Source organism: Accipiter gentilis, chromosome 28, assembly GCF_929443795.1.
Source record: "Accipiter gentilis chromosome 28, bAccGen1.1, whole genome shotgun sequence".
NCBI classification, from domain to species: domain Eukaryota; kingdom Metazoa; phylum Chordata; class Aves; order Accipitriformes; family Accipitridae; genus Astur; species Astur gentilis.
Genome location: NC_064907.1, coordinates 4,355,011 through 4,368,264, shown reverse-complemented (window position 1 = coordinate 4,368,264; position 13,254 = coordinate 4,355,011). Strand labels below are relative to the sequence as shown.

The 13,254-nt window shown below is 46.9% G+C and overlaps 1 protein-coding gene across 1 annotated transcript; it reads left to right on the top strand.

Annotated features, from left to right (window-relative positions):
- Positions 1-1,429: 1,429 nt before the first annotated feature.
- On the top strand, positions 1,430-13,252 carry LOC126051798 (saccharopine dehydrogenase-like oxidoreductase). The gene is made up of 10 exons (XM_049831491.1): positions 1,430-1,520; positions 1,768-1,880; positions 6,154-6,234; positions 6,706-6,835; positions 8,388-8,437; positions 10,050-10,180; positions 10,726-10,843; positions 12,005-12,124; positions 12,222-12,278; positions 12,820-13,252. Exons 1-10 carry the CDS (start codon positions 1,430-1,432, stop codon positions 13,249-13,251), a joined length of 1,323 nt encoding a protein of 440 aa, XP_049687448.1. The 3' UTR covers position 13,252.
- Positions 13,253-13,254: the final 2 nt, after the last annotated feature.

Sequence of the window (13,254 nt, the reverse complement as noted above, 5' to 3'; positions counted from 1 at the left end):
GGGCATGGTGGTTCAACCAGTACTTATTTTCGAGGCTGTTTTAAGAAAGAAAAAGCCAATGGTTCTGATTTCTGGATGAACAGCTGCAGCCATACGTATTACCTGCGTAAGGGTATACGTGTGACGTGAGAGCATCTGCTACCTCACGGCGATCAGATCGCACGAGGGTCCCCGAGCCAGCAACTGGTGGGACCACGGGTCACGGTTAAGCGTCAGCAACCCAAGTCAGGTCACGGGTGACAGAGGCCCGTGTGTCTGCGGTGTCCGCAAGCGGGGCGGTGAGGGTCTCGGTGCCAGCAGCTGGACGGGGGACCGCAGTCACGGGGCGCAGGCGCCCGAGGTGCCAGCAAGGGGAGGGAGCAGGTGATTGTATTTTCCCCTAGCCGTAGGCGCACGTGTACATAGCTAGCAGAGTCTGGGGTGGGCTAGGCAGCGAGCGGGAGGAAAACCCCGCTCTGGAGAGACTCGGTGTCTCAGCCAGAGGGGAGCGAGGGAGCCCAGGGTGGGGGCACAGACGGCACCTGGGCTCGAGGCTGCGCTGACCTTCCGGGGCTCTGGAAACGTGGGCGCGCGTGGGAACCTGCAGGGTGACAGCATGCCTCTGGTGTCACCCGTGAGCTTCAACGGCAACGCGCCGAGCCGGGGAGGAGGCTTGCGGCGAGTCGCCACAGTGCCAGATGGCGGCTGGCAAAGGCACGGCCCGTTCTCTGGCAGCCTGCGTAGCCGGCCGTGGTGTTGCCATGCACGTGCGTGGTGCACGCTCAGCCTCGCTGCCGGCCGAACCTGCGAAGGGGAAAGCAGCGGCCACGTCCACGGGTCTGGCTCAGAGACACCCCCGGGCCTGGGGCGCCCCAGGCCAGGCTCCTGCGGCCCGCAAGGAGGAAGCCCCGGGCGAGCAGAGTTGTACCATCCCGTCCACCGCTTGGCAGGCACTGGCATCAGCCGTTAAGCTTCGCAGTCAGAAAGCCGCTAACTTCAAGAAGAGACCCGTTCTCTAATGGCAAGACCGTGGTTGCGCATTGGAAGCAAAAAGAAAGAGCCAGGGCACGGTTCTTTTCCTCTGCCCGAGAACCGGCTGCAACGGGAGTAAATCCGCACCGAACGGGGGTTTGCATGTCCACGCTGCTACGGCGAGCGAGACGGGAAGGAACGAGTTTCCACTGCCGACAAGAGCGCACAGCGGACGGCGCCAGAGGAAAACAGAAACGCGTTCGCAAACGGCATCCCTGCATCGTTCCTGCCGGCACGGAGCTGGGGAGGCCGGTCCGGGAGAACAAAGTGCTCGCTCTTAGGGGAGGAGTAAATCACAAGCAGCCTCCAGCAACCGGGCTGGTACTTTTGCAGACAGAAGGCACTCCGTCACGGGAGCGAAGCTCTCTGCTTACAGCAGCGCTAGGACCCGCTGCGCCACAAGCGCAGAGGGCTGCTGATGGAGCGGGAGCATCCAGCAGCTACGAGAGCTGTGCCGCGAAGCCGGGAGAAGCTGCAGGCGGTGCTCGAGCGGGCGGCCGAGAGGCTGGGTACGGGCCGCGGCGGGGGGGGTCGTGCTGGCGCCGCGCCGCCGCCCGGCCCCCGTGCCCCGGCCCCCTCCGTGGGGAGCCGCCGGCGGGCGGCTGCGAAGGGAAGGGCTGAGGGGGCGACGCGGGGCGAGCCCCCCCCCCGCCGGCGGCGGCGGCGGCGGGGCCCGCGCCGGGGAGGTGGCGGCTCGGCCCGGGGCGGGAAGCGAGGCGGCGGGCGGCGGCGGTGACGGCGGTCTCCGGTGCGCAGGGAAGGCGGCGCTCGGGGCGGAGGTCGGCGTGCTGCTGTGCGACGTGGGCGACGCGGCCTCGCTGGCCGCCGCGGCGAGGCAGACCCGGCTGGTGCTCAACTGCGCGGGCCCGGTGAGTGCGGGGACGCGGGCGGTGCTCCCGCGGCGTCCGCCGGGCGCGGCTGCCGGCAGAGCCCGGGCCGGCGTGTGCCCCTCGGCCGGCGTCCGTGTGCCCCTCGGCCGGCGTCCGTGTGCCCCTCGGCCGGCGTGTGCCCCTCGGCCGCCGGCAGCCCCTCGGCCGCCGCTCCCCGGCTGCGTGCGGCTGGGCGCCCCGCTGCGCGGGGCGGGGAGAGCTGCGGCGGCGACCGGGAGCCTCTGCGGCTGGGCTGCGGGGTTTCGGGAGCCGTCCGGAGGAAAGGGCGCTTTTCGAGACGGCCCCAGCAGTGCAGCCGTGTCCTGGGGTCGCCTGCAGACTCCCCGGCACGGCACGATTTCCGCTGGGGGAATTCGCGGGCGGTTCTCGCTGAAGGGCAGCAGGGTTGGGTGGGGGTTTGGCGGCGGTGGGGGTTTTTTGGCTTGTTTTGTGGTTTGGGGGGAGCCTTTCCCAGGCAGCAGAAGAAACTGCTCGGAATAGCGGGGAGGAGTTTTGGGTTGGGCCAAAACGGTTTCAGGGGTGCTAGCGCTGAAAACAAATGGAGCGGGAAAAGAAGCCCACAGAGATGCTCTTCTAAGTTCTTGGCCCCTTTAAAACTCTCGGTGGCGAAACTTGCAGCGCGCTTGGAGGGGATCAAAGTACAAGAGCTTGTTAGAAATAGGAGCGTTCTGTGGATACCAAAGTTGTAGCCCTGACTCTTTCTAAAACAGTCCATTTGCACATTCGTTGGTTGTAAGCGCTCGAGTTCTCGCTGGTTCTAAAATAATTCTAACTCGGCTGTATCTGATGCCGACATCTAGTTTTTCTTGCCCAGCATACCTCACCTCAGACCTGGAAGCTGCCGGAATGCTGTGTGTGAAGGCCCCTCCTTAAAAAGCACAGGAAGGAGGTGGCAGTGAAGTCTTTCAGGAGCTGAAAGGCATATGTATTGCTTTAGGCACGTCCAAGCCTCCAGCCAACATAACGATGTTCCAGTTCTTCAGTGGAATTGGACAAATAAAGTAAGATCCAAAGGAACAAAACTAGAATATTTATGATGTTACTGTTTTGATGGAAAACACTTCTGCTACCAGGGAGATAGTTACCTCTTGCGAAACTCCAGTGTTTGAACTGTGAAGGAGGGTTAACGTGCTTTACTGAGTATGCCAAGAGTCAGGATCCTGAAAATGAGTTTAAAGGCTTTTTCCATGCCAAGGCACGAGGTCAGGGACTACTGCTATCATTGTGCCTTACGGGGTGAGGTATTTCTTACTCTGCTGTAGGTTTTAATGTCATCGCCTGTTGCAGAAGACATGGAAACTGCTGAGCTTAAGCCTCAGGAAGAACATTAAGGAGAAACGCATTCCAAGAAATACACCTAAACAAGTTTTTACAGGAACCTACTGTTTTAAAAATGTTTAGGTTAACAGCTGTTGTAGCTGAAGTCAAGTTTACACCTTTTCCCTAAGGCTTCATTGGTTCTGTTTATTTTTGTTCCTTTACATGTATGTGTTCTCCAGGGTGTTGTGGGGATTTTTGAAAGAAATTTACTTCTGTTTGAGTAATTTTTATAAAACAGAAAATTGAAGTGTAATGTAATGGACTGTCCAGTGCACAGACCAAAGGTGGAGGACAGAAAGTTTTTAAGTTAAGTAAGTTAACTTGCAGAGTAGAGGAGAGAGAAGAGAACCTTTGTGGACTTTAAAGAACAGATATGATTACAAAGCTCCCCAAAATATTTCAGAGAGTTTTTTTGACTAACCTTTTAGTTGCATTGTACTTAAATAAATCCAAGCAACTGAAACTAGTGCTTCACTTCTTTGCAAGAAATCGGTTTGGATTGACTTGGTTAAGAAGAGGAGGATGGTCTTCCAGCAGAAGTCCAACGAGTAGAATGGAAGCAGTTTGTTTTCTGATTTTGGCATTGTCATGGGCATCAAATAGTTAGATAAGAAAACTGTGCTTCCATTTTCTAGAAAAGGTAGAAAATATACATAACAGTGAACAATGCTAGCAAGGTTCGCTGGTGAAAGAGACTCTATAAAAATACAGACTACAAAGTAGATCAAGATCTTTTTAGTCTGGGAATTCTGTTATGCTTTACTAATTGACTTTTCGTTTACACTGTCTTGCTTTAAAGTTGAATTTGCGTACACCTTGCAAAATCCTTAAGGTTAAATTACCGTTACCTCATTGCTTTATATCCATAGGCGGTTATACTAAAAAAAAAAAAAAACCTGAACAGTCCTTATAGCTTAATAAAATACATCAGGAATTTCTAACCTACGGGGTTTTTTAGAAATCATATATAGCTGTGGTGCTTGCAGTCTGAACACTTCAGATGTTGGTAGTATTTGAGAAGGAAAAAGAAAATCTGACAACTGAAAAACTTACTTTACTTTGCAAGTGAAAGTACATCACAAAGTCGAGCAAAATGTGAAAAATAACATAGAGTGAAAATTTTACTTGACTGTAAGATGGTCCAAGCTTTTGTCACTGCTACTCCATTTCTTCCCCCTGAAGTCCTCAGAAATTTTAAGATGGGAAAGATAACCTAAGTTGTGCCCAAACTTTTAAAATGCAAGTTAAATTTAAATTTTCATATTGAAGATTTTCTCCTTTGGATTGTAAAGAGGGGTCCTTCTTTAGATTGTGTTACATTTCACATAGTCTTAGTCCCTTTTTGATACAAGTGTGGGGTGTTTTTCTGAACTAAAGAGATGACGTGTAGAATAATACTGCTGTCTTCAAGGGGAGCTGTACCTCATGGAATCTGTCTATTTTAACTGTAGATCTACTCTATAGCCCCTTCTCTTAAATAATTATAACTGAGACTCCCAGAAATATAAAAATACTTGCCTTCCAAAAGAAGTGTGCTTGGTTCTCTGTCCCAGAGAAAACAACTTGATATTGGAGGTTGCTCTGTCAAGGCTGTGACCGTCCAAGAGTCCTCTTCTGTAATTTCAATCTTGAAAAGCTTATTTTTTTTAGCCAATGCTTATATTTTGATACGTCTCCTAACAGCTGAAGGAAGCCCTAGCAAAGGTTCCACCTAATCACGTTGGAAAACCTTTACTGAAGAAACAACTGGGACCAGCTCACTGGGTCAGTAGTTGCAGGTGTTAGAGCCCATTTCCCTTTTTCAGGTACATAAAGTATTGATCTTGATTCTGTGTGTAATGTTGCAAGATGATTTTTCTCATCTCTTTCTGAAGATAAGACAATTTCTTGCAGTATTTTACCTATATGTTGGTACAGTAAGTGTTCAGCAACTGACAAGATCTTGGGTTCGTTAATCTGTATGTCCAGATGCAGGCAAAAGTTTTCCAAAATAAAGGAGATTTACGGTGGTGGTGCTGACCTGCATGCTTGTGCAGTAGCTTAAGCCTTCCTCTCCTGCTCCTTGCCAGCACTGTCTGTGTGACCTAGCCTTGCTGAGATGGTGTCACATCCCCTCCTGTGGCTTCTTTCCAGCTAACCTGTGGGTCTCCCCATTGGTTCCTCGTCTCTTTCTGTCCTGCTGGAGTAGCCTGCTTCCTTCATAGCCTCTTCTCCAAGAAGCAGTGAGTGTGCAGGTGGAAGGGGGAGAGGCTGTACACCCAGGTGGCAGAGGCACAATCATCTCCAGCTGGGTTTTGTCACCTGCTCTTCTAGAATGATGGTGCCTGGGTTAGATACTGCTGCTGCACCAGCACAAAGCTATGGCTACTGCTGTGAGACTGCGAGTCTCTCTTGTGTCTCTTGCTTAAGGTTGAAGCTCTTCTGCTCCCAACAGTCGGCTTCCTTCAGTGCTTGTATTGAGGCTGAAAGTGGGCCCTGTTCTAAGTTCTTGGCCCCTTTAAAACTTTCGGTGGCGATACTTGCAGCGCGCTTGGAGGGGATCAAAGTACAAGAGCTGGAAGTTGGGTCGTGACGACGTCTTGGAAATTGGGGGTACTTAAGTAGAGAATATGCTGATAACAGGAGCGCAAAAAGCATACCTTGAGATTAGACACGTTGAGTTGGCCTTGGTGGTCATACCTTTGGAGAGAAACAGGGTGCAGCAGTCTGTGCAGCAAACTGCACCATCAGTGATGAAGGTTGTTGTGCTGCTCCTTCTCCCGAGCCCCCCAAAACCCACAAGTACTATTACATTTTGGCCCCACGTAGCAAACCCAGTACCCACCAAGGGCTTACTTCTCTTGTGGGTGGCTCTGTCAGATGAAGCACGCTGGGTGAGTTGTGGTGGGTGGGTTTTATTTTTTGTAACGTGGGGTGGTCTTTCCTTCTATAGTGTAGATTCTTTGGAGAGCCTGTGGTAGAAGCTGGTGTTGAAAACGGTGCGAGCCGCATTGACGTCTGTGGAGAACCCCAGGTACGTGACCGTAGAAAAATGCTACCTTCTATCAAAGAGCTGTTAAAGGGGTATTTGTGTAGTATTTTTTCTGCTAACGTTGCTGAGCGTGAAGACAAGTTTTGCCTCTTGATCTGCTGGTTTAAGATGCATTACTTGTTTTTAAGTACATTAATGTGTATTAGTTGGATAGTTTTCTTACTTGGAGACAAGAGCCTCTCGGGTTCTCTCTGGAAATCCAAAATGCTTGAGTTCTGCTTCGAGTCTGGGTTGTGATTCTACATGGGAATTTTGTGCAGGCCACCTTTCTTTGCACTGCTGTGATACTTTCATGCCGTCAAACAGGAGTAGCATGTATCTGTCTTAAAGATGCTTGTAAGTGTTTTGAAGTATGCGGGGTGCTGTGATAAGACAGTAAAGCGCTGATGGCTCATATTGGGTGTGGCCGAGTACAGAGTTCTGCTTAAAATACTTGTTCTGACTGTGTTTTAGTTTCTGGAAGGAATGTGCCTGAAATACAACGAAAAAGCTGCGGAAAAGGGAGCGTATGTCATTGGAAGCTGTGGCTTTGACTCTATACCAGCTGATATGGGAGTACTGTACACCAGAGACAAGTTGAAAGGTGACTTATTTAAGTGTGACCTTATGCGGAAAAAGAAGTGCAGACCATGCTTTCATCTGGCTTCCCAAAGCAGCAATGCTTATGTGGAGACTCCTTCAGTCTCCCTTTTTGCCTGCCTTTACCAGCTGATCAGTTTCAACCAAACCTGGTAAATAAAAATTGAGAAGTAAATCATATTCCCATTAGCTTGGAGAAGATTGGTCATTAGGTGAAGGAGGGATTCAAGGTAATGCTGCTCGCTGAGAGAACAGAACCTGCAGCTGTCAGCAGCAGGCTGTTGAGCCAGGCTGTGGACATCCCTAGGCAAGGCTCAGCGCACTGCCCCTTGTGCAGTGCGGATCTTGTAGGGAAAAGACAGTGGGGACAGGAAGGCTGCGGGAGAGGGATTGGAAATTAGTGGGTGATCCGGTTTCCTAGGTTTTCTTTCTCTACTGGAAGCCCTGAGAAGCCATTGTCTGAGTGTAAGTAGACAGCCAGTGCCGTGCCGTGCCTTTGTCTTAAAGAGCAGCCAGACAGTAACTGAAAGAGGATAAATATATTTGAGGGAAGATGCGAGATGATTCCATTCTGTGCAAATAGTACTTGCTCCCAATCTCAAATGCGGATACTTCGTTCGTCAGGTCTGACTTGCAGTCGGAAGGGCTGATGAAAGCATCCGAATGTTTTGCTTTTATGTACCGTTAGAAGTGCTATGAAGTGGGATTGCTTTACGTTGGAGCGTGTCATCAGCTTTCAGTTTAATAAAACTCAATCTGGATCTGATGGAAGGGAGAGGAGAGGCATGGAAATGAGTATCTGGTTGTTCGCGGGGTTATAATTTGATGTCTGATACTTGATTTGAATAAAGATGTCTTTTATATCTTCCTGTTTGGCCTTTAGGGTATTACCAGCTGTCTGTCCAGTTGCTTGCTATATTGACATTTGCCCCCACAAGTACAGTCTTAATGCTCTCAGAAGGAACTGAGCAAAGCAAAACAAAGCGGAATTTGGAGGAGTTGTTTTGTTTTGCTATTCATCACAACTAAGCATGCTTTGCAAAACACAAGCTATGCTAAACTTAAAGGTTTTAGGCTATCTTGTGTGTTTGGAGGTTTGGGGGAGGGGGTTGGGGGGGTGGTTTGTTTGGTTTGGGTTTTTTTGTAGTTAAGGTCTACCAAAATCTGTAAGTCCATCTCAGTTTTCACAGCCTACATCATCCTTAATTTTGAAACTTGGAGGAAAACTGAATATGGCTCTTAATATTCCTTTCCTTTATTTTTTTTTTGTTGTGTATTATTTTTATTATGTCATTAAGTGGATAAGACGAAAACTGTAGCGAGTAAAGCTAATATTGGTGACCCTTCTTGAAGTACTTTATGTAAGAAGTTTGATACTTGCTAACTAAAAGAGCTGTGGAACTTAATCGTAGTTTATTTTACTTTGAGGTAAAGATGTGACTCTGCCTTTTCAACTAACAGTGTCAGTGGCCTGCTGTTTGAGTCTACCAGAGTGTACTCTGGCTTTGTGAACTAATGACTGTATATGCCAAGTCATGTTTTCTCCTCCCTTAAAGGTACCCTAACTGCTGTTGAAAGTTTCCTGAAGGTGAAATCTGGGCCTGAGGTTGGTTGGTTTACGCCTTCTTGGAAACTGAGAGGTATTTGTGGTGACTTCACTGTAGGCCATTAGAATAACTGTTGTTACATTAATTCAGACCAAGGAACAAGCTGGCAGGTCTTTGGTGATGGCTCTAAGAACTTTAGGAGCTAACAGAAGTATGCCGAGCAAACACGCTTTTGTAAGGTTCGTTTGCATAGGCTGTCTACCTAAAGTTTGCTGTGTTAAGCCATTTCAGGAAATAATATTTGCAGAGATGTCGGAAGGATTCATACATAAATAAACTGTAACAGATACATAGTGTGTTGCCAGTAATCCTAGTGTTTGGCCGTTTGGTGGGTTTTTTTGCTTGCTTGTTTGTTTGTTTTGTTCGGGGGGTATGTTTCAAGGTACATGTATTAGCATTACAGGCATTAAAGTATGTAATAATTGCAACAAGGTGTGATAATTGTAAGGTCATTATTGAAATAATGCAACGATGACCCAAACCAAGACAGTGTTGGTGCCCAGCAATGGAACATACTGCTTCTCCTGTCCTGTCCTGAGCACCCATATTGCCAGATGGGGCCCAAGTCATAGCCTGTTCTTATGAGCATTGGGAGGAGAGGAGGAAGTGCGTGGATTGGGAGAGTAATATCTGTCTGTTAAAGGACAGGGAATAGTAGTTAATGAGAGTGTATAAATCTGTATGTTGGGTATAAAGGTGGTTTAAGTATGTAGGATAAGTTGTAAGTGCTGGTAAGAAGGGATTTAGTAACGAGAATTAAATACAATGGGGCAGTTTTTTATATATATAGAAAAATAAATATAAAATCTTCTCTGTATTAACTTCCGTGGGACCTGAGCATGACACAAATGGTATGGCGTAAGGGGTGGAGATTGCATTGGGTCTGGCTGAGATGGAGTTAATTTTCCCCGTAGCAGCCCTCATCGTGCTGTGCTCTGTACTGGTGCTAGAAAGGTGCTGATAACACACCAGCGTTCTGGCTGCTGCTAAGCAGTGCTCGCACAGCATCAAGGCTGGCTCTCCAATATTTCCCCCCGCCCTCACCCAGTAGTCTGGGGGTGGGCAAGATTCTGGGAGGGGACACAGCCAGGGTAGTGACCCAAACTGACGAAAGGCGTATTCCGTACCATATGATGTCTGCTCGGTGATAAAAGCTACGAGAAAGGAGGAGGGGTGGGGGGCATGTGTTAGTACAAGGTTTGCCTCCTGGAGCAACTGCTCTGTGTCCTGAAGCCCTGCTTCCCGGGAAGTGGCTGGACATCGCCTGCTGATGGGAAGTAGAGAATAAAGCTTTTGTTTTCCTTTGCTTCTGCATGCGGCCTTTGCTTTTGCTTTAGTAAACCGCCTTGATCTTGACCTATGAGGGGTTTTTTCCCATATGATTTTCTCCTCTCCCTGTCCTACTGAGGAGGGAAGTGATAGAGCGGCTTGGTGGGCACCTGGCATTCAGCCAAGGTCAATCCACCGCATTTCAATGTACTTTTATGCGTGTAATCGTAATACATCTATGTAATAATGTGTAATATATGTAATAATTGTAAGGTCATTATTAAAATAATACATGAAACCTTCAGATGCTGAATTAACTACGGTTTCATGGTATGTTGCCAGGGCTCTTGTGCACATGATGGGACCTGGAAGTCAGTGGTTTATGGCCTTGCGGATCAAGACAACCTGAGGAAGCTTCGAAAAAAGATAGGATATGCCCCTGTTCCAGTAGTTGGTGCAAAACTTAGAAGCAGGTATAAGAAGCGTAAGACGTGAAACACGCTGTCTTCTAACAGCTCCAGTATTCACTACATAGGTTGGCAACATATTGCTTTGCTAAATACTAAAAAGATGCATTTAGGACTTCAGTGTAATATGAATGGATAGATACTCATCTAGTAGAATTGAAGATAAGTTCAGTTTTACTGATTTGTTCCTATTTTACTGAAAAAAAAGAGAACATGTCCCAGCATTTACGGGCTCTCAAAGTTAACTTGTTCTAAGAGACTTTTGTTGACATGGCAAACTTTTGTGTTTGATTTCAGAAGCGATTGGTAGGAGGAAAAAAGAAATGTGAGGAGAGTATTATTTTGATTATCAAATTCATCCTCGCTGTAGTGCATGGGATTTTGAGTTGAGCCAGGGATAAATTTGGAATGGTTTGCTTTCAGTGGAAGGAGGTGAAGTCATAGAAATGCTTGAGGAAAAAGCCAGTATGGGTAGGGCTGTTATGATCTGTTTCTTTCAGCACGCGTGAACATGTGAACATTTTTTCTGACTTTCTTTTTTCCATTGGCAGAGGACTGGTGTTTTACAATCAGGAATTCAAAGAGTACTCCATTCGATTCATGGGATCTGATGGTTCCGTTGTGAAACGGTCTCAGTGTTACTTGCACACAGAGTTGCAGGAAACACCTGTAAGTTACTGGTTTTGGTATACTATGTCCTTAGTAGCATTTTCAGCGCATCTTTCCTTTATGTGATAACTGTTCTTAGTGCAGATCTGCGTAGTAGGGCTTCTGCAGTTAGGTAAATAGTAACGAACTGCGATGTGCTTCTGCTTCTGTAAAGAAGGAGGCTGGTGCTGTTGGTCTCCTTTGCAAGCTGTTTGACCTGATGTGGTCCAGGTTCTTCTGGGTGCACGGGCCTCTTTCATACTACTCGATGCTCTGCCTGATGAGCTTGCTTATTGCTGCTAGCATAATAGATACGAGAGTCTCTCGTAGGGTTCTTATGCTATCTGATTTCTGGGCCTGTATTTGTAGGGAATGGAAGCCTTGAGTCACGGAAATATTTGAAAGGTAGGCTTCCTTATTTTGGGGAATGATGAATACGTTAAATTCTGTTCCTGTGCAGAGGCTTTTCTTGTTTTAATCAGTGGAGCTTCTAAAAGCATTGTAATTGTAGTCTGTGCAACTATGGTCAGGTCAGGTCAGTGTAGTAAACATTCTGATAAAGAATTCGTATGCTGCTCATTTGTATCTGGAGACGTCTTTGATGCTTGGGTCTCTGGTGTGCAGAGTAAAGGCAAGGTGAAGCGGTGGTCGTGTTTAGTTTTTGTTTTCCATGGTTTCCTGAGAGGAGACCAGCCCCAACAATGTATAGAACAGCTGTGCAGAATCACAGGCATCAGTTAAGAGATGAAGGTGAGACAGTGCTCTGAAAATATACTTGGAAACTACTCATGAGAAAGGCTTCCCATTGCTATTCCAAAATTCTAAAGGAAGGCGTCAGTTTGTCTTAAACTAAAGCAGTAAGGGGAGGAAAGGAAGATCTTGGGAAAGCAGCCTGGAATTGGATACCAAAATGCACCTTTCTTTAAAGTGTTCCACTCTTGTTTACCATGCTCGCTCCCTCGCCATTCTGTAGTTACACTGTCTTCTCATAATGAATTACAAAGTGAAGCATTATTCAGAGAGTTGCTTAGAACCAAGACAATTGTCTAAGGCCCGATTTAAACAGCTATCTATTGTATCAAGCAGTTGCATCCTAATGTGGGGGTAGATTCATTTTTACAAATGAACTGATGCAAAAATTTTAATGTAAATTCTACCACTGGAAATATGGTTTTGCCTCAGGTGCAGTATGGCGCTTATGTGAACATAGGTGGTCTTGGCTCTGTTATCAAGCTGATGTTTGCTGGCATTTTATTTCTTCTTCTTGTGAAGTTGAGCTTTGGAAGAAAACTTCTGACAAAAGTAAGTGTTCAGAACACAAAAGAATTAAGTGTTTGGATATTTTTTCCCCCTCTAGTTTACTGTTGTTTGTTTGGTTTTTTCCCCTGTTCTTATATAGTACCCGGAATTTTTCTCTGCTGGATTCTTCACAAAGAAAGGACCAACCCAGAAACAGGTAGCTGACTGTTTTCCATCACAATTACTGAATAGATTTGTTATGATAATGGTGGAATAGTAATCTAGAGTCAGCTGCTTAGTCCCAAAGAAATAATTTCTAAATGCACATTGTGTGTGCCTGTTCAGTTAGCTTTGAATATTTAAATCATCATGCCTTCTGCTATTAGACATCAGAGTATGTGCAACTCATACCAGGAGAAAATGGGTCATGTTGCTGGGTCTGATGTATTTACAGGGATGGCTCACAGCACTCACATCTGTCAACGGTGATGACAGGGGGAGACTGAGTAGTACAAACCCAGGACTGAAAGCCCTGAGAGAATAAATGGACTTTAGGACAGTAACAGTTCCAACAAAGGGGAAGTGATTACAAATTTAGATGAGATTGTACCTTTTAAGCAATAACTCCCAATAACTCTTCTCATATTTAGATAGATGATAGTATTTGTGGCATAATAGACACCTGTATTTACTACTTGTGCTTGCCTGATAGAAGTGAGTTACTGTTTTGGTGGCCACGTTTGTCTTGTCCACTACAGATGGATGGAACCTCTTTTACAATGACTTTTTTTGGCGAGGGTTACAGTGAGGGGCAAGACCCCCAGTATGGCAAACCAAATGTCAAGATCTGCACTGAAGTGAAAGGACCAGGTATGTATGTCAGTAGCAGCTTACTGCTTTTGCCTTACATTCCCTACTCAAAAAGAAGTTTATGGTTCCACTGCTACTCACCCTTGAGGAGCGCTTGCAGCATGGACAAAGTCAGCAGCCTTTACAGAGTATTACCTTGGATAGTAGCATTCACAGCCACTTCATTTGCTGCCTTGTCATTCGCTTTCCTTCTGACTTTCCCTGTTCCAATTTTTCATTTTTGCAGAGTAGAGCAGTTAAAGGGAGAGTGCTTTAAGGTTAGTTTTCAGTTGTTGCAGCCTGGACTTACTACTTGTTTATTTCCAGTCCCCTGTGAGTGAACT

Bases quoted from the DNA above. Each gene is read 5' to 3' on its own strand.
- LOC126051798 (XM_049831491.1), top strand. From the start codon at position 1,430: ATGGAGCGGGAGCATCCAGCAGCTACGAGAGCTGTGCCGCGAAGCCGG. The intron at 1,881-6,153 runs GTGAGTGCGGGG...TTCCTTCTATAG, and splicing joins TGCTCAACTGCGCGGGCCCG to TGTAGATTCTTTGGAGAGCC. The intron at 8,438-10,049 runs GTTGGTTGGTTT...GTATGTTGCCAG, and splicing joins AGGTGAAATCTGGGCCTGAG to GGCTCTTGTGCACATGATGG.